Genomic DNA, 25,507 nt, shown 5'->3' on the forward strand with positions numbered 1-25,507 from the left:
ATCGATTTTTTTGTGCGACACAAAGTTCACAAAATCCCATAAAACTCTATGGGCAATAATCTCTTTTCAGTGATATAACCAACCCACATTCGAAATTCCCGCTGATAATTAATCAGGGCAATATTTTTGCATTTTCAGCGCCGTCTATTCTATTTGTAGCATTCGCATTCTGTGAGTTAAATATTTTCCAGAAAACGTAGATGCACCAGATCGTTCACAAATCATTTTTCTACATTATTACTTTTTTACAGAGTTTTTTAACAGATTCAACAAAGCTGTTTCTGCTTTATGGAAGAATCTTTCGCTTATTCTTTATTAACAACGCGCCGCATGAATGATAGCCATGTTCAGAATGGTTATTTTCTATCAGTATATCGATGAGAGGTATAATTATTATTCCTTACATTCTTTTAATAAATAAATTGATTTTAATTTCCATTTATATCGTATTTGAAATAAAGCGATTAGGAGAATTCGGTAAGCTTAGATATTTAGTCGTTCGATTGACTAGTTGAGTGTACCACCATTACTGTCACTCAAGGAGTGGCTAGACGAGGACAAGAGGGCAGTGCAGTTTGGTGCGGCTCTTGTGGCACCCGTGCAGTTCGAGCTTTTCTGCTGGCGTGCATTTTTCTCTCGTCTGTCGCAGTGGTTGTCGCCGAGAAAACTCGTAAACAATTTTGTTGCGTAAACGTGCATCAGTGTTCCTTCTTTCCAGTTGTCTTGCGAACACGAAGAACTGTGCGGATGTGTCGTTAGTGTTTACACGTGTTCTTTTTTGTTCGGGCAGTGTTTCGTTTCAAGACGAGATACATACGTATATACGTACGTACGCGGAACTGCGGCCGTGAGGGAGCGAAAGGGAAGAAAGAACGACGAAGAAGAGAAGGAAGAAGTAGAAGATGAGCAAGACGTGTGCCCGCTGCGAGAAAACGGTCTACCCGATCGAGGAGCTCAAGTGTCTCGACAAGGTATAATATGTTTCTCTGTTTGTTCAATAAATTTCCGAACGACTTTCCGCCGTTCTCTTTGGTACGCACGATTACAGAACATTCTTTCGTTAAAATTACAAAAAAGTATAAGTGTAAAACTTGCCCTTCTTACTCATCGAACGAAATAAATTTGAACACAAACTGCGAGCACGCTCTGAACCGAATGACGTAGTAAATTACTTTATTCTGTTCTGTTAAAGTTTCTCTGAAAGATGTGCATGCGGCATGATTCTACTGCAAATCGCGTGCGATCATTTTATTGTGTACTTTGTAAGATCTTTTTCACATAAGAGTAGTTCATATTTAGGTATTTTATTTTAAGTACTGTCTCTGGAACCGAGACCTGTTTTAAATACATATTCCATTGTATTGCTTCATTACTCCCGATGCGAACGAATCGCCTGGAACATGAATCTCTTTTGCGACTGATCGTAGGATGTACCGTTCTCCTTTAGTTCCGTTTACTGAGGCGTTCTGTTCTATTCGGTCAAATATTGTCTGTGTCGTTCCATCCATCCAAGCCAGTACACAACATATTCTCTGTTCTCTGGTTGGACGCAGCTAACATTTTTCCCTCGAAGACGCCACTTCGTCACAGTTCATTCAGACTTCGTATCACAGAATCAAACTTATCAATCGAATTCCCATTAATACAAAATATTAAATTCGTGTGTATGAAATGTTCTCTCCAAACGCAGCAGTTGTAATTCCTGTAGAATATCGTAAATCGTATTTCATTTACATAATTTATCTATTACTTCTCTCTACCTATTCATGTATCTTGATTGTGAATCGTAAAATCTATAAATTCTTTGAATGCTACGTTTAGTTTTATATTATTTAACTGTTATCTAATTTGTTTTCATTGACTTTTACAATAATCGTATTTCGAAATTTCAAGTATAAATGGATTGTTTAATTATCGTAAGGTCAATAATTCTATTAACACTGAGTGCTAAACATTTTATACCTACCAATATCTAGGAAGCGAAGTATCATTATATGAAGTATTATAAATATCTCTTTTTCCTCGTTAAAACTGATTACAGTAATCGAAAGTAGGGCATGAAGGAATATATAAGTTGTTGTTATAACTATCGAAAAACCTGAAAGAAATCAAAAGTTTGATTAACATGCATCATTAACTGTCAAGTCGTATGGTGATATAAGCTTTAATATGTTTATTTCATTGGAAGCTTGTTCGACGTGAGGTAGGTACAAATGAACCGTATGTAACTGCACGTGCCGCGTTCGTTACTATCGACGTTGTAACTATACACGTAATGATTCTGCGTGCATCCATGCCGAGTGCTGTTCGTTTTATTCCACCTGTAGTTGCGATCAGTCTTTCACGTTTGTATTTGCGAACGTATCATGAGTTTCGGCCTACTAATATGGGTCCTATTAACATTATATGCGTAGAAACACGGTCACGATTTATTTAATGCGCGGGGCTGTGTTAACGAGCGTTAAATCACGTAGGCGGCACTTCGCGGCGGAAGGTGAACTCTTGAAGACCGGCAGCAGAGAGGCTTGATCTCCTAAATTTGGACGCATCGAGATACACAATCTCCACGTTGGTTTTCTAAATTTTCTTCTTACGACCTTCGCGTTCTCTCCTCTAAGTCTGGTGTATTTTTGGTGTCTTCTGTAGGTCATCGCTGGATATCTTCATCCAATAAGCTTTTAACCGATGAAGAGTTAAATTCATCGATGAAAAGCATCCTTATATCGTTCAAGCATTTAGATACCTTTATTTCTTTTGACAAATATATGATTAAAAGACATAATGTACCTGTTAACGCTGTCATTTTAATATAAGTTTTGGTAACTTCAGTCTTTATGATTAGTGGAAAGAACGAGGAGATTAAAAACGTATCGTTAACTTGCGATTAATGAAGAATCAGAAGCGGTAAAAGGATAAATTTCGTTCGAATCCAGACGAAGGTTAACCGGTAGAATTGGATATCTACCTGCGAATAATTATTTCTCTGTAAGATTATAGTTCGTTGCCGCGCTTCTGATTTTCTCTCCAGTGGGCGCGCGTCGTCCATAACTCGCCTTCTCGTTACTGACGTTACTCGAAGCCTGCACGCTCTTGTGAATGATGTGCACAGAAGTATCTTCTCTTTCTCTTTCTCAGACATTTCGTTCGTCCTTTTTATCCAGTCTTCTCTACCCGCGAGGGAACGTTGAGCCGCGGAGGACGACGCGTTGCGTGCGGATCAAAAGCGTGCAAGCGCGAATTGTTGCGCAGTCGACGGAGACGAATTAAAGCACACGAAGGACAATTAACGCGTGCTGAGAAATATATTTAATTATACTCGTTCAATCAGGTATTATCTTTCTCCCTTGAGAAATTGAAATAGTTGGCAAAGGGGGAAAGGCGCGACAATATTTTCACTGCGGGGACTACGTACTTCTCATTTATTATTTTTAGTTTGTAATTTAAAATGAATGGTACGCGAGCACAGCGATATGGGAAATGAAAGCATCCAGTGAGGACAGGGCGTGTACGTCAATGCACATATGTACGTACGAACAAGTACGCGGCGTATGCATGTGCATAATCTGCTTGTACAGAATTTTATACTGCGTATTAGTGCGTTTGTGTTGGCATGTACGTGTGTAACGTTACACTGCGAACGCGTATCTGGCATGAAACGGAAGCAAACGCAGGCGGATGGAATACGACCAAAAAACTTGACGATTTCTTGTTGTAAAACGTGTAACGGTACAACGTTTCAACGATCTCGTTTATATATCGTGTTTTATATTTAGATCTCGATTAAGATCGATAAATCGTTCTTTATTCCACGCGTACGTACACGTGTGTGTATCATATTTTTGCCTTCTTTTTTTATGTGTAACAGATACTTTCACTGGAGTTGAAGTGCGTTCACAACGTTTGTTCTATTTTTGAGCGTTCGATCGCACCGGCGAGCAGCGCCGGATTCGAATAAGTGTCTTGTTTCAATTTACACGACCCGCATGTGGGTACACAGCCAGACATACGCATCCTGGTGTAGCTGCAATTAATCCATGTCCCATTAACTGGAGAGGAACCGCTCCCCAGTTTTTTCATCGCCCTCACTATTGTTGATCATCCTCTACTTGCTCTCTGCTTCTCTCTCTATTTTTTCTGTTAAATACGTGCAGCGATTAAATTAAGGCGTGATGGAATATAGAGCATAAATTGTTTTCATGTTTCTTTTATTGAAAGTGTAAAATGCAGTATGTTAATAACTAGAGATAAAAATATGAAAATGGAAAAATATAGAAACAGGACAGAATCGAATCCGGAATCAATTCGTTTGAAACGCTTAGGAAGTAGATAGTAACTGCTTGGACGATCTTCTGGAATAACAGGGTTTGGTGAAATTGTAATCAAATTCCACGCTGAGGCTACTTGCGTGGGTCTGGCACACGATTGCAACAGGTGGGAGTCATTCCCAACCTGTTGCGCCTACATCGCTTCAAAAATATGTCGATCCGACTGGAGTCGGTCGGAGCGAGCGAACTATACTCATTTACGTGTGTATTTCATTCGCGCCCGAGAATCGAAACCACAAATATTTATGCGGATGGATTTCAAGTACTTCCACGTGGATTAAGAATCTTTTCTTTGATTGTCGCTAGCGTTCCGAACGTCGTTAGAGATAAGTCGCTCGGTTAATATATAATTAATCAAGCAAGAACTGTCAACTACGCATGTCAGATACGTTAATTCTCGCAGGACTCGTTTGACCGCATCAAACGATTTTAACCGATCAGTGCCTGGTTTTGTTTTTAATTTCAATTCCGTACAAATAGATATGGTTTTCTTTTACTTGGAACTTCAATTTCTTCCTGTGCGGTAGATTATGTTACGAAAGATGGTAGAAAGATCTGAGACAACGTCATGAGAGCGAATTTTAGAAGAATAAGCCATTTATTCCCGGATCCGCGGTTTCAGTCGTTAGAAATTTCTGTTATGCCGGCGATGCGACACGGCATCCGGTTGTTTCCCACTGGCTGTTGCGAAAACGCGAATAATTATTCTACGTGCGCGGGTAACATCGACTAGACACCTTTTACTAGGAAAAAACTGTGATGTATTCGTTGCATGACAATTCATGACACGTTGAAATATACTTATTTTTTAGCAGTATCACTTCAACCCTACTTCTGTATATTGAAAGTCGGTGACTATTTTCTTTACCACGTGCATATTAGGTTGATGCACGTGAAACGTCGCTTTCTTCAAATAGTAGATCTACTTCCTGTAGAATATCATGTATTTCATTTAACTAATCTATTGGGCTGTCCGGACTGTGTCCGGATTGCAATTTCATGGATTATTTTTTTACAATTTGATATTCGGTAATATTATATTAAATGATCGATTAGGTGAAATTTATATGACATTGTCAAATTGTAAAAAGATAATCCATGAAATTGCAATCGTCGAATACGCGAAAGGTTTGATATTTAACGTTAACAAAGGTCAGGCAGGATCATTCGGCTATCATTGTCCGAGGAGTTTCACTTTCACTTTCAACGACGAAGCGTCGCGCGATGCGATTCAATTCGACCGCGGTACGATTCCTGACTGGATTTACCAGCTGATCCAGTTTCTCGTAACGCGTTTTCTTCTCGATAAGAAAAATCGCCTTATGAGAAATAATGATGATTAGTCAACCTAATGGATTACTGCTTCCGCTCTTTAAGATCGTTCGGCTCTTTACTTAAACTCTTTAAGATTGTAGTCTGTACGAACGGGATATGCCTAGAATTTGGTGGTTCAAGTACACAAGAAAATACAGCCATACAGTCTGATTGTGAGTAATTGCAAGTAGTGTAAAGCTTAACAGCCATATTTGGTATTGAACAACGTTTGAAATGGTCATAAATAAAATGTCTTGGGAACAGGAACTCGGATTTAATATCGGTGTAAAGAATCAAAAAAACGAGTGAAAGCGTTTACCCGTGCGTAACGTTTTATCGTGTACTTTGAAGATAATCGACTGCGTAATGTAATCAAAGCAAACATCGTTTGTAATTGAATTAAATCGCCGCTACCTCGTACGATCGATTCGTATGTCTTTACTTAATCTTAAATCTCTTCAATTTATGAAATTATTATCGGTATTCTCTGTTCAATTAAAGCCGAGATTTCCACGAATTTATAATTTGTAGGGGTTTACTTATTCTGGCGACTTTCAAGAAGTTTCTCGAGTAAATTCGTGACGACCGCAAATCGAGCAAACGGAATTTTCCTTGGAACCAAGAAATGTAACTGTTCTTTGGTCGATTCGAAAGCGGGACCACGAGCAATTACCGCTAATCGCGACTAACTAATTGCAACTAAATTGAAGCAACGAGATCCATGGTGGTGTGTTACGTGTTTCCTCGGTCCCATCGGCACGATTGTGAGCAAAGCGGCGACGTTTGTTTCATAGCGCGATTGACATTGCGAGCACGATACAAATAAGGTACCGTTGCATTCGTTCAACGTTGCATTCCGTCGTCTCGATCCAAGGATTGACACTGACGACCTGCATCGTCTAGAAATCGAGACGTGACGAGACTGCCGAACACCCTTGTCGGTGCGCATCTAATCAATCCTGTTGCATACTGCGTTTTTTCTCTTTGTTATAAGACGATGTTATTTTACAGAAATTCTGTGTCGATGTCCGATCGATAGGACTTAATTAGAAAACGTTTTCTACATTAATTACCATGTGATTTTCGAAAGTTTCATTAACTGGCGTGTCGACGATTTTACGTTTTGTTTATAACTGTATAATCACTCGGTGAAACTAATTAAAAAGATAAATAGACCAATGAGAAAATAGAAATTTCAATTTTTAAATATATCAAATTACATTAGGTACCCACAAAAATTCCTGCTGATTTTTGTTCGTCGCGTTTCTAAGGAAACGGCAAGTACTTCTCTGGAAATGTAATGTTTCTATTTTCTAATTTTCCACGAATTACCACTCATGCGATCTGTGTGACACGCGACGAAAAATCCGGAGAAGAAAGAGCGCTTCAACTGGAGACAAGGCGGTCCGGAATAATTATAACTCTTTGTCGAGGACGATCAAAGTTGACTCAGATGTTCGTGACTCATTTCTCTCTTTCCGGGTGTAGCAATGGTTGCTCTCCGAGATCCTCGACCTTATTCGACATCTGACAGCGCGAACAGCCTTGCCAATTATCGACCAGTGACTATGACGGCCTTCGGTTATCTCACTTTATTGGAAAGCTTCGATCGATTTGACGTACGGAACGAGGCGTGTTTTAATTCGAATCGCTGACACGATCTCGCTCGATACGTTTGCAAAAACATTAAGTTAATGTATGTGAAACGTCATTAATACAATCCATTTGTACTTAAAATTTTCATATACGATGATTGTAAAAGTCAGTGAGAACATAGTGAGTAGTAGTCAAACAATACAACCCAATACCAAATCCCATTTTGCATTTTGCCAAAAGAAATTGTTGTTCACTATGACCCTCCCAATCTAACACTTCTTCTGGGACACACTTTATAATAAAACTATAAACGCAGCATTGAAAATATCTACAGATATCAGAAAAATAATCGGAGATAACGAAATCGTTTAATGCTGTAACAAGATATGGATATGATCGATAAATTACTTAAGCGAAATGTAACATGCATGTATTTTATAGAAACTACGTCCGCTGTGTTTGAAGAACACATTTTATATGCAGCAATCTGATAAATCATGGACGCGCACCCTGAAAGATTCTCAGATGCTGTCTCGCGCAGATCGCAGCCTTGAACAGGCTACTTCAGCTATCAATTGACGATTTTATTCAGCTCTATTGTACGATCGCATATACGCTACTCGTCTATCTGTCGTTAGAAAACTGATAGTTGGGTCAGAGTGCGCGGTGGCTGCCGGCATGAACGTGATAAATCCTACTCGGTATTCAAGACAATGTTGGGAGGCTGCTGCGTAGTATCGTTAGATGCTACCGATGAGTAACAATGAAACAAAGCCCGGCCGATTAGATCCCTTTTGTTTCGCGAGGAATTCGCGTTTCGTTTGCGTGTGGGTGAAAATATCGCCGAGCAAAGCGATTGTTTCGATTTTTATTAATTTTATGACTCATGATTTTTTATTTTATTTTTCTTCTTCGTATTCTGAATTTCCTGTTTTATGTACTTACTCATTCACAATATATATCTGACTTAAATAAATATTTATGTATTCGTATAGTTTTAAAAGAATGAACAGTGAATTTCAATTTGTTTCAGGTATGGCACAAGCAATGTTTCAAGTGTCAGTGTTGCGGCATGATCCTGAATATGCGGACGTACAAGGGATTCAACAAACAGCCATACTGCGAGGCGTAAGTTTTAACAATTTTCCTCATTTCATTTCGTATTACAATGGTGTGCATTGAAAACAGATGACGTCAGTGACTAGTTTACTTAATTAACCGTTGTCTTCTTAATTAATCCGAAAAATCTATCGTTAGATGGAAAATGTTCTCATAAACGATCTCGTTCTTGGAAAACGAATAATCATAGATTTTCTCTCCATCGTCCATCTATCTGCGAATGCCAATCAGTCTTATGAATCATTCGTCAATTAACTTCGTATACATATTCTAAGGCATTTAAACTCTGCATTCCTCTTTCTAGCTTCGTCACACGCATTGCTGATTCTTAAACTTTGCAAACTTCGTAAAACACACTATGACGAAATTAGTCATTAATCTCTTAGTATACCTAACGCAACTTCGCTTCTCAGACAAGTTAAATCGTCGTTTGTACACACGACATCTCGCGAGCGCCTGTTAGTAGACTGTGAATTTTTATACAAGATAAAACGCTTGTGATGCCAATTTAAAAAATGAAATCTAAATTGAGATTTCTTTTACCTCTCGTAATTAATAACCATGTGACAATCAATAATGCGTATCCTTGCATATTAAGTTAATTTTTTTATAATTTCTGCGCATTAAATTCTCAATGTATAAAAATCGTAGTATTCCTATTGGTAACGCTGCGATTTGAAATAAGAAAGATTTGATTCGTCAAAGACGATGACTTTCGACGGCTAGACGCATGCCAGGCGTGTCGACGCGACGCGACGCGGCGAAAGCGGTCAGGATAATGTATAGCTGTCGTGCCTTTCGAACGGATCCTCCTTTTATCGTGGCTCCTTTCAGCTGCCCGCGTCCTTGCCCTATCCACCGCCGTTGCGGCCCTCGGCTTCATGCCGTTTCCAATAGGGATTCAGGTGAAAGGATCCAAAAGAGTATTGAGACCAATGTTGGGTAAAATTTTATTCAGACAACGAATACGGAATAAAAATAAGAGATTAAATTTATTCGATGCTATGGATAAATATTCAGTCATTTAAATATACATTTAATCAGAGATTATTCTAATCATTGAATGAATTAATTCATTATGGCTAGTAAATAATCATTATCGAAATATTCAATTAAAACGAATTTAGTGATTTATCTTGAATAATTATTTTCTATAATGTCTATCTCTGATCGAAAATACTTTTTTTCGGCCTTTGTTTCTTGAGCTGCCGTATAACATTAGGTCTCTTCTTTACGTCGAAGTTACAAATCAATAAACAGATTTTACATAAACGTGGAATATTGAAATCTGGGAGATATAGAACATATTGCAACGTTTGGTGGAATATTAATAAGTGCGATATCGTGTTTTATCTTATCTGTCGATTAACTATCTGCGATGGGACTACTCAGGAGACTGGTTATGGTTATTTGAATTTGATACCAACACATATGTATACGCGACGGGACTAACCAGGAGGACTGGTTATATGAATTTAATCGTTTTTGCCGAGTGCAAGAACATATGTGCAAATCATAATTACGGGTATACCATTCTGTAGGATTAGAGTCATCATTATTGCTGGTTAATTATCAAAACGCGACTTGCGAAGATCATCTGACTTCTGAAAGTATAAACACTTAAGTGAAAATGACGGTAAATACGTGAATAAATTTCTCTTGTACATAAACATCGATTTTATTCCCGGACTAATTGCTGATTATCGTCAATGGACACTTTGAATTGACTTGAAGTTGAATTCAGTTTCGTGTCATTGACGTAGATCAATTCAAATTGAAAAGGAGAAGGCCGAGGAGAGAGCGTGAAAGATCTAACGCTTTTTCGTGATGACTTCCCCACATTTATCTTGTCACTAATGTTCAATACATTATTCGGTATTGATAAATATCTGTGAAAACAAACTTTTGTAATATTGCTTCAATCCTTTTATGCTCTAATTTTTGAATATTTTTAATTTCGTCATACAAGATATTCTTATTATTTTATAAATAGGCAGAATATTTAATTTTGAATAAAATTGACGTAAAAAACAAAATACATGCAGCATTAGTATATATGGGATTTTTTGTTCAGAGTGATTTGCTCAATATGCGGATAAAGATTTTTGAATACCTCATCGGACACCCTGTATACAAATACTTCCATAATATACCCAAGAAATAGTCTGTTCTCCGAAAGGGGGAACAACTTAATGTACGATCGAGGACGATCTATTTATCGTGACATGTTCGGCGAAGTTGGAGATCAGCGTACGGCATTTTACCGTAAAGCAGTTCCAGGAGTGACTCGTAGAGTACATATTTGCAAGCATCTGCGATGACGAAATCGTTCGGTCCGCGTTTCGAATCTCCGTTTCTCTGCGGTTTCACACTTCTTTTTCTCAAACGACTTTATTCGTCGCGTAACGGTGTGCAATTTACTTGAAAATACGAAACGGTTCAGCCGCCACGAGCAGAAGAGACTCAAATTTATGCAACGTCCTCACGCAATTATGTCTACGTCGGCAGTGCGTTACGTTGCATGTCGCAGATGTTACAATTTCTTCGGTTATTATTCGTAGATCAGGAATTTCTAATCCGAGTCAACGCGTTTAATCACAGAATGAATATAACTATCTAATAGAAATTGTGATTCCCTGTGACTTATCAGAATAAAGATTTACCGTGAAATTCGTAGGAAAAAAATGAATACAGTTGCGTATAAAGAAAATTGCAACTAGGCAGCTAAGTCGGATTGTTGAGCACAAGATAGAAGTCACGTTATAAAGAAGATAGTCCTCGTTAAACCGTTCAGCATCTTGACCTCACCGGAATTTTCTTTATCTTCGATTTAGAAACAACTGTACATTGGCCTCCTTTCTAGAATTATCCTGTACGTAGAAATTCGAACATCCAACACGCATCGTGACCCAGAGGTTATTACCATATAGACTGCGGATTTTCATGTAGAATAAAACTTTCGAGATATCAGTTTCAAGAGTGAAATATAAATTAAGATTTCTTTCATCTTTAAAAACTAACGATGTGCACTCATGCATACACAATATAACGCATTTTCTTCCATGTTCCATGCATTCTTCATTTCGTTTTGCACATAAAAGTCTTGTTGCAAATATATAAAATCCACAATTTAGTTATTACGAACTGTGTAGGTACATATGCACGAAAAATTGCGCAAGTCGAATTATGTACAGCTAGTAACAATGAAACTGAGCCAGTTCGAGCTTGTGTTGGTTTCCCCTAGGTGGTCAAAATTCAAAACGAGTAATAAGTCTACGTCTTTAACACGTCAAAATAAGATGTAAACTTATTACTCGTTTTGAATTTTGTCGCTCTAGAGGAAACTAACACAAGCCTGAGCTGGCTCAGTTTCATTGTTACTAGCTGTACATGTATACGCAGTGGGATGCGTATAACGTACGAACGGAACGTCACATTCCACACGAGAAGAGGAACGCGAATGCATGTGCTAGGCTGCTAGGCAATGCGTGTTGAATCAGACGCTGAGATGGACTGAACAAGCAAAGCAGCAAAGAACACGTGTGAGTCGTGAGATTCATTCATTCGTCTGGTGTACGCCCGCCTGGTCCTGCCTCATCCCCTCGCCTTCATTTCCCTTGCTCTTTATCTTCCCCCTTTCTCGCGTCTGTCCACCGTTCATTTAATTTTTATGAGCCCGTATGCTATACATATATGAGCAACGGAGCAATGTACGTACATTCTCTGGTAGATGACCTCCTTCGATCAAGCATCATTCAATGCGAGAGAGATCAAAGGAACAGATAACACAGATATGCTGCATTAGTCCTTGCCTAATGTGAAATTTAAAATTCAATCTCGAAATTACCATGTAATTTAATCTTTTCGATATGTAAAGTTATTGAACATACATTCTATTAAATTGGGGAAACAGTATTTTTACTTTCAATTAAAACATAAAGGGCCCACATGGCATACATGGTTAAATAAAATAATTTATGAACAATTTAAAAATGTATAATTTCAGATATGTGTTAATTTGTAAAAGAGATTTTTCTCAGCCCAATACAGAGGGAACAAAATATTGCATAACTTGCAAAAGCGAACAAGATGTCTAAATCTTACCTAATTTTGCTGTTTCATTCACTGTTTGTCCGAGTTCGCCAGTTTATGGCTGGTATGCGGTTCAACGAGCCGTTTCTCCGAGCAGCAGATGTTTCCCACGTCGGTGAGTCGCGAAAACAATTTGAATTAAGCGAAACGGTTCTCCAGTGGATGGCACTGTTGCTTATAAATGCGCGCGAACACTTGTTCCGGGTTCTGTCGTCGGCCGACGCGCGTAGAATTAAGTATCCCTTGCTTGCATTGCCATACGAAGACCATGGCAAAAGGTAACACGTGTTCCCTTTGCGTTCGCCTTTGTTTCGCTGACGTTTTCCATTTTCGTGGTTCCCTCAACAACGGCTATTTCGTTCTCTTATTTTTCTTTTATCATGGTAATCGATATCGCGACACGTGGACATGATTAATCATTATTTTTCACTGTTGCGTGATATCTAACTTTTTCGTTACGTTAATAAATGTTTCGCGGAAACCTTATAAAAACAATCGTTCTGGTGGATAAAACCTATCAGGTATTTTTTAATCCTCGAAATTAATATACTGCTTCGAGACGTACTCTAAAGGAAAAATTAGTCACCATCGTTTTCAACTATTCGAGGTGTTGCGTCGCTTCATTCAAGATTAAAATTTCTGTGGAAACAAGTTTCTCAATTTATCGAGAGGCGAGGGGCGAGTCATCGTTTCTTTCCGGCGCGACGCTGATATTTTCATAATCGACCAAGCGTCTCCGCCGAATTTCATCGCGTCTCGGGGGAAATGATGTCATCCAACGAATCGTCATTGGTTCACCGCGAATGACTCACTTCCCTTCGCCTCGTTCTTCTCTTATTTAGAAGAGATCACCACCAGAGCCTGGTTCTGCGGTGTACCTCAATCAGCTTTGCACTCTCATAATCATTGGTCCTTTCTCTAATCGCGAATCATTAGATCGTTCTCCGATTTCTCTAATTATCATATCTGCAAGGATTACATCTGTGCGTCTGACTAAGCAAATTTTTTAATATATTTTTATTCCGTTTCGGTGGGAGCATTTAATACTTTGATTCACGGAGGTGCGTTAGGTAAAAATGTAACGACAGCGTAAAACGATACGGAAGCTGAGAATAAAATATGAACTGTAGACACTGAAACCCTAGAACCGTAAAACGGTGGTCGTTACACGTTCACGTGTACAATGTATTTATGTGCGTAATTTATGCTCATTACATGATTCCGTGACCTCCTCAATCGTTTGTTTTTTAGTTCTATGTAGATATTCATTTTATTAAAATTGCAATTTAAGGGGCCTTACCAGTTTGACCGCCTAAAATTTAGGTCATTTTTGGGAATTTTTATAAAACTGAGTAAAGGCGACCAAGTTATGTGCTATCTCCCGAGACGCCAAAAAAAAGTGCCCCTTTACTAGTTGTAATTAAACGAGTACAATTTAAACATTTCTTGTATAAAATGTACCTATCAAAGACTTACATAATATTTCCTTATTGTTGGTCTTTTAATTCATTTTCGCGAATTATCAGATATGAAAGAAAAAATATGATAAGACTTGTAGCATTTCTGATAGCATTGTGTAAAGATAAAGCATACGTATGTACTCTGTACCATGTTTGAAGTATCCGTATAGAGATAATGATTTCATACATACATACATACATTTGCGATGTAAAAAGTACGCAATACCTCTTTTATAAAATTATATTGTTATTTTAATAAGAAGTAGAGTTACGAAGGACGTTATTTTTAATTCGTTCACGATGAGAAAACCTTATTGTTAAAAGAAAACGGTCGGAAGCATCGGCGTGCAGTTTAAACTCGGAACAATTTAACAGCTAGTAGTAAAGGGGGGTGGTCAACGTAGCGTGACCTGGCTGCTTGGCCACGGTGAACCGACCTTGTCCCATAATGCACCTCTGAACCCTATGCGGTAGCCATACTTTCTGCACGTGTGTAATTTTATTTTAGAACCCTATTTCGCTGACATGTTGCATTCTCTATCTACGTTTACTTGTAAGAAACACATTAGAAATTTTTCATTTCTTTTATGAAACTAACCGGTGATTAATTTTGATACCGATACTAAAAGCTGTGCTTCGCTCGCCACGCCGAGTGTCTTTCGTCGATACCTTTATAACTGAGAGAGTAAAAGAAATACGGGAATCTCGTTTCGGCCTTCGTTGGAATTCGAATAATGCGGTCGAAGTAAGGTTTCGTTCGGTCTCTCTGTGCCGGTACTTGCTGCCGGTCACTTCCGAAGCCATTCTCGCAATTCCTCGACCCGCGGTTACGGAATCCAATAAGACCAATCTTGAAAAATTTCTAGAGAACGTCATTGGAAAAAGGAGACCTTGTAGCTCTCCAAGTCAACTCGTATGGGTATATGTATGTCTGTCCGCAGTTGCGATTCACTGCAACTACATGATACTTTATTTTTACTGCCTCTGTTACAAGTTTATTGTTTGTAAATGAAACTGACAAATATTCCAAACTAATAACCATCAGAGATTATTTCAATTGAAATGTTATAATAAAATCATAATCGTGAATGATATAATAAATCATAAATAATTTTTGTAAGATTTATTTATTAAATATAAACAATGATATTAGAAGCATTCTCATTTTCCATAAAAAAAAGTACTTCTCCGACTGGATCAGAATTCCATGAGTTCCTCATAGATGTTAAAAAAGGCGAGATGATCTTTTATTATATGGTCCTCGAGTTGGCGCCATGTAAACTCTATACAAAGGTGTAAAAAGGTGAGTCGTATAACACACGCGCCTCGCACACTAACGTATACGAGATTTGTGTCACGAGTCCGTGTTCCATGTACGGCAACCATAACGTTGTCTACCACGCCGGTAATTGTGCCAGCAGGGGTTACGTAACACATCGCCGTGCCATGTACGAATAATAGGTGCGCTCCGGGCCTTTTGTCGGGCCCACTTCACAGAATCCCGTACCGTGTATGTTCTACATTCTACAGTGCGCTCCGTGAATGGATAGAATATATTTTCTGTCGCCCCCTCGGCGCATCAGCATAAAATTTCGCATCGCTGTTTGGTGAGACGCAGACTCGCGCCTGGTTGCGAAACCGACGACATTTAATTAATGATCAAACGAAGTGTGAGATAATCGGTATTACCTCGTTTTCCTTGTACGGTATTCCTTTTCACCTTGCCTCCTTCTTAACTTGCCCAACAACGTTTTACATTTCCTTGGAAGATTTACGCTATACGAATAAGTTTATAATAACGTGCAATGATTTTAGCCGTAATAATTGAATCGGTGAGAGGGAACGCTAGATTTCTGTGGCTATCGAGTAAAGAATTGCTTAATTCTGTACGAGATTAAACCTTTCGTTTCTGAGACTTTCGCAACGCAGGAAACAGGACGCGGGTCTTGAATTTTTCTAACTGTGGAATGTAGCGGAAAAGTTGAAGCCGATCAAAGTGAATGAGTTTGTCTATTCCTGCTGGATGAATGATTCGATAGGCGTAGGGATATCAAAAAGTTGAGCGTGGAAATCACCGGGAATGATTCATAAAACGATGTTAAACATAATTTATACGCGCGTTCTAACGCAATGACTAATCGTCAGTCGCTATGGTCGCACGTTAGTGCATATTGTGTCACGGATACACTTGAACTCTCTTCGCATTTTTATGCGGCTCTGCACATGATGAATAACTAATGCGGGAAAATTCAATAAGAAAACAATTTGCAGTCAATTTGTTCCTAGAATGCTGTTTCTTTTTTTTTTTAGATAGCGAAGAAACATTGCAGTGTCACGTCAAAACGTCAGCACTTTTTCATTTACAATTTAAAAACTGTGGACTCTCTTGTCATATTACTGGTTATGTATTTATTCGCGATAGTACATATCGCGGAGTGTTTGACAAGAGCTTCTTTAGATTACAAGCTGTTTACAAACGCGACGTGATTTATCGAATCGCATTGCGCGCTTATGCACCGATGCATAGATAGTCCGACTGCGATACCATTTATGCACCTAAGTTTCGCATTGAACTGGTTAATGCATTCACAGATTGAAACAGGACCAATGACAGAATCCTAATAAATTTTCTAAATTGATATATTGCCAAAAGTAACATTTATGATGTTTCTGTCGTCTGATAATGTCTTGAAAAACTACTTTCTGATTCAGTTTATTTCTAAATATTTCGCTTGCAGTTAGGTTTTACACTTAGTGAACCTTTCTTATATTTCTGCCTTTATTATTTCTAAATAAATCATTGAAGATTGGATAGAATCACTTTTTTCGATCGAACGATAGTAAGATTTAAGTAATTTTTAAGTTGTAAATGTTAATTGAGATCAGTTGATATTCATTGCAATTTTAAATAAGTTTTATCATTTCATGATAATAGTCGTGTTATAATGTATACAGCTGTTCCCATGTGGATATACAACAGAAAGACCTGTTTCGTGAAACGTTTCTACTATACGACCAGGCCGCTCTCGATATCGGTTTATTAGTCTGCTTCGATTGATATTAATTGCGGAACCACGGCCACGCGCTCTCCTTCTTATTTTCCTTCCACTCTCTTCTCTACTTTCCTTTTCACTTTCCTTTAATTATCGCGCGGAGCTGCACGATTACTCAACAAAGTGTAAACGATTACGCGAATTCTTGATTCTCTGATCGCGTGGCTGCCTCCCAATAAACGAATAAGGCCCCCACAAATTCCTCGTCACGCGGCGCGAGTAAATTCTTCTCACCATCGCAACGCATGCATGTATCTGAATTTATTCATTAATGCCGAGAGTATTGTTTCTCATTAATTTTTCTTTTACTTCCGCTCCTTTTTATGGTCCCTCTTCTCCGTTCGTTTTTTTCATCGTTTCTTCGTATGCGCATTCGATTACACGCGTTCATCGCGTCGTCTCACCATTTCCTCTTTCAATTAATATGCCGCCGCTCCGGCAAACGACCTCGTAATTCCATTCCGCTCGATCCGTCGAGCGTCTGGTTCGCGTAACGTGGCTCGGAACCCCACGATACGAAGCCTTTTATTTCCTCATCGCGCGCTAGGCAGAAAATCGCGACCGATGTCGAAAGTCTTTAGCGCGAAGTTTGCGAAACGGCCGGGACCTTGCAACGAATTACGAACCAAGTTAAATAACAATCAAATACATATCTACGTTTTTGATTCTCATCGCTCTGATCGTACAGCATGGTGAGATGATATTTAATTTGCTTCACGTGAATCGCTGCATATATAAAATATAATAAATTAATCGAACATGAGAAGTAAATATTTTTACACATTGGTGTCAATTTTTTATTATTTAATTACATAAAGTAAAAATGAAATGTAGCAAGCAATTAACTTCTTTTTATTCTATTTTCGATGAATTTTGCCGATTCTGCACATCTCGCCGTGACTTTTCATAATCGGAGTATGCGCTCGTGCTCTCTTCTCTGTGGTATCATTATCAAACGTGGTTTGCAAAGGATGTTCGCGATAAGCACTGGCGTCATCGACCGCTTGTCGCGCACTCGAAAGTCTTATTCATCGCGATTTCCATAATTTCTCTATGGAGGAAGTAGCAACTACAGTTTCGTCCGGCCATGTATCTCACATCCTCAGCGTCGGATTTACACTGTTGTAGGCGCAACATCGTTACGTAAAGTCTTCAAAGAATGAGCCTGTTTTAGTCAATCAAACTAACGTGCTACATCATAATGGAATCGCTAGTGTTCCCTTAATAACCGAGCTTCCGCCGATAGAGTTGAACACGTTCCCCATTTCTGTTGCAGACACATACCAAAGGCGAAGGCTACTACGATGGCAGAGACGCCGGAATTGAAACGTATCGCGGAGAACACGAAGATCCAGAGTAACGTCAAGTATCACGCTGAGTTCGAAAAAGCGAAGGGCAAGTTTACCCAGGTGGCGGACGACCCAGAGATGTTGAGAATCAAGCAGAACAGTAAGATCATCTCGAACGTGGCCTATCACGGGGAGCTCCAGAAGAAGGCCATTATGGAGCAGAAGAGGACGATGACCGGTGAAAACGGTGAACAGATAGGTGAGTAGGCGATTTCTTCTCTGCTTATTTCATCTGATTGCCGTAATTTGATTAAACAAGTATTTGGTACCTGGTGAATGGCAGTGAGACGGTTCTAATGTGTACCTGGTTAAGCAATATGGTTTTCGGGAGGTGCTTATGGTGCGTTTAGATCAATCCAAAGAATATTAATCTGTTTAGAAAAATTTGTGCTTATTTTTTGTTAATAACAATAGATAGGATAAAAGAGGAACTGGTATTCGTTCGGTTCGTCTAAACGCATTACACGTTTGTTTTCATCACGTATCAAAGTACGCAAATTTGTATAACATATGTTTTAAATGTATCCATCCCTTACACCACCCTTTATTAATATATGGTAATAAGAAACAGGAAAACTAATCCATAAGTTTAAACACAGCTACAGATTTTTGTCTTATAACGAACGCCATTTCCCTCGTTCCCTCGTACATTCGATCAACTGATACTGCGATAGAACCCTGTGAATGCGTATAGTAATGAACAGTAAAATAGATAGGTGAAAATTAGATTAATTCGACAATAGCTGAAGAAGATTAAAAGTTTGAAGATTTAGGTTCGTTGTCGAAAAGCTTGTGTATTGTTGGATTTAGAGTACGTAGAGTACACGGACGGTACGATCGCGCCTACATCAGGCGTGAACGCGAATCCTCCACCAGCCGCTAGAACAACGAATTCGCCGGTGCAAAGGACACCAGGTAGGATCGCCGATTACGATCCCCTTAGCGAGGCGAGGCCGAGCCCTTATTCAGCCAGGCAAGCGGCCACCACGGTCATTTACACGAGCGATAAGGGAGCAGGTGAGTTTCCGTCCGTTTCAAGATGCAGACTCTTTCTTTCTCCATTTCTATAGAGTCATCGGAGTTACTCTTTCTTAGCTTATAGCTACTGCAACCTAGTATACAGACCGATTCATTTTAATTCAGTGCGCTTTAGTATCAGTGCAGGAAATAAACACTGTACTACTTTCTTTATCTCGTTTCTCTCATATTGACGATGAAACGATAGCTGAACGCAATTGAAACACACCTTCGGTTCCTCGTTCCATGTATAGGCGAGTATGTCGGTCAGCCATTTATTACGCAATCAGTAAATGTTAGTTTCAATAGATCACCGTTTAATTGGATTAGTTCGAGCGATAAGTGACTACAGTTCGGCCACTCCTATTGTAACGTCAGTGTATTAGTTGTACGATAGTTAGGATTTATGTATTTTTCCTTCGAGGACAGATCTGCTTGTTGATCGTTTGACACCGGTTTTGAGTTTACGTGTTACCGTTTTGATAACTGTTGTGGTTAACGGTGCCTGGTCGCAGAGCATTTCTGTTGGTTTTCGTTTAAACGTATGGTGCATTTTGCTATCAATCGTGATCGCATCAATTCACCGCTTACGATTTTTGTACACCATGTATGTTGTACTACGTGGGTATGAATGTTCGAACACCGTATTTATCGTGCTAACACGTCGTTTTACGGATTGCATCTTCTCAAGAATTCTTCGTTCTTAAGAAACTTTCTTGACAATTTCCCTCGACTTTTCCGCTAGAATAATTATGATGAATCGTTCTAGTAACGAATCCACCAACTAGGAAGATTGGTTCTGTGGCGGATATCGATCCCGTCAATGAATACTATGGATCGTTAACGCCGGCAACGAATAACAACCACGTTCCACAGCATCAGCCGCCTCCTCCACCACCCACCAATGTTGGAGTAAGTTTCTCATCTGTTCTACATCAAATATTTTTAATGTGGTATAGTTCCTTTGTACTGCTTTTTATTACCTTCTATTTTTTTTTTTTTACACACAATCTTTCTTTTTTGTTTTCCAGAGAGTGTACAGAGCAATGTACGATTACGAGGCCCAAGATCTCGACGAAGTGAGCTTCTGCGACGGCGATCTGATTGTGAACTGCACGGCGATCGATGAGGGCTGGATGACCGGTCTTGTGCAGCGCACAGGACGACACGGCATGTTGCCCGCAAATTATGTTGAGCCGGCGCAGATTTAAGCACCTGTTCCTCGCGCGTCCTCCTTGTCCCCGACTCGCTGGGACGACGGGTGGTACTGGACGGAAAAATGCTCTGCAGGGAAAACGTGGCGCAAACGAAAGAGACGAGAGCAATCTCTTGATACTCCGGAAAAGGAAGAGACGGCGGACGATTCCTTCTCGCCGCGCCGGCTGAAACTTGCGCAAACGCTACAGAGATCTGCGTTGAGAATTGCAGTGAAACGTTTTTCGGGTCGATTGTTGTATTCAATCGGTTTAGGGAAACTGATATGATCCGTGGTAGTAACAAAATCGCCGATCTTCCTTTTCGCAGGGACGAACAAAGGATTTAATCGAATCAGAACAATGTTCGTTCGTTTAGGATAAAAATCGTGATGTTTTTTCATACTAAGTGCCTGCGTCGTTTTCACGTTTCCGTGAAGTCAGTGACTAGATGGTAATTCCATGTTGGGACCAAATTCTATTCGACCACTCTGCCGCAGGACACGATTGGTGTCCTCTGGTTCAATAGCAGTTATTTACACGAGTATCCAATATTTTCTTTTTAGTATTTTTTCCTTTTCACATGCTGCTGTTTTAGGTTTTTCGAAGTCATTCCGTTGATTCGATGATTCCATTATGGTTTGTTGACTGCAACAAAGACTGGAAGTCTCAGCATTTATATCTAATATTTCTTTTGATACTTTTATCTTGGAAGAAGTTTTACCTTTACTTCACAATAACATATCTTTTTTTTTTAAACATTTTATTTTGAATGCTTGATGCAGAGCTCTTTTTTAAATATGAAAATATTCTTTCAGTCTTTGTAAACCTTTTTAAAACAACACTAGAACTCTGTCATGAATTGTTGAAGCATACAATATGTAATTTGCATCGCATATTTATTTACAAAAGTTAGATAGTATTGCATTATTTCATAAGCTCCAACGCAACATGATACAATCATTCATTGTGATCCAGAAAGAAACATTTATGTGCCTTACATGCGTAGACTTGTTGATTGGGACAATTTTTGAGCTACTTTTTTAGCGGAGGAACAAAAAATAATGAACAAATAAACAAATGAAAAGATAGTGGTATGTAGGTATAATATACTCAAAAAAGAGAAACAGCGTTACGTATCATCGAATCACACAGGAGAATGTTTTTCTAGGAGCTATCGTGAAAGTGAATTTAGTTAAGTTTACATGAAGGAAGAATATGTAATCTAATTCTGTTGATAAGAAAGTTTCGTTACACTACTTGCCTGAGCGACGATCGCTGGAAAAATCTTTATTGCCGTTTCTCTTTGACTAATTAATGACATTAACCGACATTTACCGATAAATAGCTGTTAAGTTTTACGATGCGAAGTTCGCCTGTATTAAAGATGCTTTTATCCTGGCTTTTTACGGTCCTTTCAGTGCTGTATCAATAGAGTCGCATACCGAAAGTCGGTCGATGACTATAACGATCGGACGATAGAATAATTTCATCAATTAATCTGCTGCTATTCAGGAAACGTACATTTTCCGATTGTACATAATGTAACAAAGTATTATTTCTAGATATTATACGTTAGATATAAGTCATAATAATTTTCATTTATCATTTCGAAATAAAGTTTTGCATAATGCATAAAAGATTTTAGAATTATAACGAGGGCTTTGTCATTTTTTTAAATGATCTCTGATTTTATGCAGTTGAACGAATCATCTCTTTTGAACTATTCAATTCTTTTGAATTCAAATTCTTTAATAAACTACTGAAGTAAAATATTTTTTCTAATCAGTATGGATGGATATATGAAACAGTACTGAAAGGATTGATTCGCTTTTCATAAGTACACTTTCCGCGTACAATGCGGCTTCATCGATTCCAGATTGTACTCCGCGATGATATCGACTTTACAGATAGCTTCTCGATGTTCGGTTTTAATGTACAGATAATATTATAGTTGATTGAGGAAATTTCAAGTATAACGAGAACGTTGTGCGACCGTTGCGGAGATACATTGTTATTCTTTATTTCTGTCTCTTTCCCCCGTGAATTAACATTTTGAAATTTCGTTCTTCCGTATTGAAAATTTGGTTCCTTCGACGCATGTATCTATTAATTTTGCATTTTTACCTGAGTAGGAAAATAGAAGAAGAGTTTATACATACGTGTTATGAAGAAGTGAATAGTGATGTTGTTGCGAGCGTCGTTCAACTTTTCGTGATAAACCGCGAGGAGATATATTCATATTTTTGGAAACATGTTAGCACTATTCTTATTATTATTAATATAATAATAATTACTATATGCCCTTTTGTAAGTAATAGAACATCGATAAGACGAAAGATGTATGATTTATAATTGAGGAAAAATGCATACAGAAATATATATATTAGCGTTGTTTATAAAACAGATAATATTATATTATTATGATACGAAAATCATAAACAGTGAATATGTTATGAAAATTATTGCTAATGGTTATTACTATCCTTCCTTTTTTCCAGACGTTGCCTAGATTTATTTTCATTTATCACAGCAGGAAAAATTTTGTTTTATATTACATGTCAAATGTGAACGCTACGATTTTCTCCAGCTGTTTTTAACTATAATAAGATAGAAGTTTCTCAAATTTTATAAAAATTTAAAGCCTCCGTTACTTAAATTATCTGACAGAGAAGAGAGATCTTAAAGCAACAGGGAGATCATCGATTGTTCCGCACAAATAAAATCAGTTCACTAACAAAGAAATATCGTGGCCGTTGCAAATAAAGCTAAGAAAAGTAAAAGAGATGCGCCAGTTCAAGTATAAAAAATGCACGTTTATTGGTAGTGTTATAAGTACAATAAAACGATAATTATTCTTTAAAATTGCTATTAGCGGTATTAAGTGCATGTTCTTTACGAAACAGGCTTGGACAAAATTTGACTCGACATATGAAAGTTATTATTAAAGAATTGAGCATGTAAGCAATTTCGTGATGCATTCGCAGACAAGAAATGCAATGGTACAAAATTTTTTAGTAATGCCCAACTCTGATGTTGTAAATCATCTCGCGATTAATTTACAGCACATTTGAATCGCTGTATAATTTTAGAAATTCAATTACATTATCAATTCGCTATTACTTTCTTTACTTTCTCATTTTTCAATTAAAAACTTCATACACCATATTACATAGGCCCGGATGGCTGATACAACCAGGCAGCAAGTGATTGTACGTGTAAAAATAAGTAAGGAAAAAGAAGTGTTCATCCATCCTGCACATATAGAATACTTTTCGCGAAATTATGTTTTCAAGCGAAGCACTCAATATAAAGCTAGCTCATTTTTATATAATGACAATTTTACGAAATAAAAGAAGCAGGCGCTAATGCTTAACGAATTGTAAAGAATTAATTAGTATCAAAATTCAGTCGATAGACCAGACCACACTTCCTACCAACTGCTGCAAAATATTTGAGAAGTCGTCCTGAAAAATTTTGTTCTCTTTATTCAAACAATGCAGTGTGATCCTCCTCTATCATTTTTTTCAATTTCAACGAGCGATCGAAATTTTATCCCTAATGATTTAGCTATTAAATTATAATGTATTATATTTGAGGAAGAAAAGATTCTTTCTGAAAGTCCGCTAATTTTTGTCTTCTCAATTTTGCACTTCGTCAAGTATCAAACTGGTTGTCCTTCTGCACGAAAATTACTGTCATGTCTTGGCACTAAGCAAATCGCTTTTGTTGTCGCAGTGATTTTAATGGCAGATATGCGAGACTAAGGATTATTATTCTAGCGAAATAAACTGACTCTCAATATTACATTCTTCGTTAACGGATATAGGACGGTGTTTGCGAACAATGAATTGCGATTATGATGACAAAATGGATAAAAGAACACCTACACAGCGACTGAGCATCGATAAATACTACAAAAAAAAAGAATTATGAATATTGATTGAACTGGTCCTTGCATTAGAATGAATTCAAGAATTGAAGGAAGAACGGAATTTTTAAAAACCGTTTAAAATATAAAATGAAGTTCAGTCTAAAATACGTACTTAAACCTAAATACTAAAATACGTTCCTGTCTAATAATAATAGATAGTCAGATCTAAAAATACTCTGCAATCATCGTAAATCAGATCGTCAGATATCACTAATCTTTGACCCAAACAAATGCTTGTTACAACAAAGATTCTAAATCAGTCGTATTAAATAAAATTCAAATCAAATCGTGTCATGAAATTTCTAAAGTCTTTTCAATTTTCATCCACAGGATATTCTGAACGAAACCATTCGAAATTCGAAATCGTCCATCACGCAAAACCACTTGAATTCTACAATCCTGTTAAACCAAGTCCTCCTTCAATATTTATAAAACGAAATCGTCATAGAAAAATCAAACTAGTCAATTATCCTCCATCCATCGCGTGTTCCCGGCTGTGTAGGTCTCGAGAGGTGTCGAGTGTCGACATCGCGTCCTTTTTGTCCTGATCGAGGATAGCGATCGTGCGTCGGAGGGTCCGCGTGCTGGCTGTGTCACTTTTAAACGTAGCGTGATCTCTTTCATAATTTTTTCCTCGATTCTCATTAAAACACGATACAGGTAATTGTATTTAGAAACGTATATGTGTGGGTGAATACGTGTACGTGAGTATAGACGTAGCTGCCAGAAAGTTAGCCCGCCTGCTAATATCCGGCCAGGTCGGCGAACGTTTGATCCATCTCGTCGGCGATCGCTTTGTACTTACAGCGCTCGTTTACCACCACGTCTGTAATGCAAAAAGAGATGGGTTACGTGGGATTAATGGGAGATGATAGATTCCGCGTTAGCAAAGGATACTGGTTCATTTACCAACACCATGATCATTTTGTTAGAAAGAGAGAGAGTATGTTACTATGATTTAGTACGGGAACATATTAGTTGGTTCGATTTTTACCATTAGTTTCGTTAATCGGGTGTCAGTGGTTGTTATGTTTATTTCCATGGGTATTTGATAG

General features: G+C 38.2%; 2 protein-coding genes across 4 annotated transcripts in view; one reads left to right on the forward strand and one right to left on the reverse strand.

Moving 5' to 3' along the window:
* The first annotated feature begins 552 nt into the window (after positions 1-552).
* Positions 553-22,983, forward strand: LOC108631399 (LIM and SH3 domain protein Lasp). Its single transcript, XM_018035270.2, has 6 exons — positions 553-971; positions 8,269-8,363; positions 18,236-18,507; positions 19,119-19,325; positions 20,095-20,237; positions 20,357-22,983. The coding sequence occupies exons 1-6, from the start codon at positions 903-905 to the stop codon at positions 20,534-20,536; spliced, it is 966 nt and encodes a 321-aa protein (XP_017890759.1). The 5' UTR covers positions 553-902; the 3' UTR covers positions 20,537-22,983.
* A 330-nt stretch (positions 22,984-23,313) lies between these two features.
* Positions 23,314-25,507, reverse strand: part of Tm1 (tropomyosin 1) — a 31,880-nt gene continuing 29,686 nt past the window's right edge. For all 3 annotated transcript variants that reach the window (XM_018035265.2, XM_018035260.2, XM_018035257.2), the window contains one exon: positions 23,314-25,278. In XM_018035265.2, the coding sequence (XP_017890754.1) occupies positions 25,196-25,278 (83 nt within the window). In that variant the 3' untranslated portion in view covers positions 23,314-25,195. The remainder of the gene's footprint in view (positions 25,279-25,507) is intronic.

Source organism: Ceratina calcarata, unplaced genomic scaffold (genome assembly GCF_001652005.2).
Source record: "Ceratina calcarata isolate Rehan_Ccalc_2016 unplaced genomic scaffold, ASM165200v1 scaffold9, whole genome shotgun sequence".
Classification (NCBI taxonomy): domain Eukaryota; kingdom Metazoa; phylum Arthropoda; class Insecta; order Hymenoptera; family Apidae; genus Ceratina; species Ceratina calcarata.

Coding starts and splice junctions, on each gene's coding strand:
- LOC108631399 (XM_018035270.2), top strand. CDS start 903: ATGAGCAAGACGTGTGCCCGCTGCGAGAAAACGGTCTACCCGATCGAG. Junction 19,326..20,094: donor CACGAGCGATAAGGGAGCAG/GTGAGTTTCCGT, acceptor GAATCGTTCTAG/TAACGAATCCACCAACTAGG. Junction 20,238..20,356: donor CACCACCCACCAATGTTGGA/GTAAGTTTCTCA, acceptor TTTGTTTTCCAG/AGAGTGTACAGAGCAATGTA.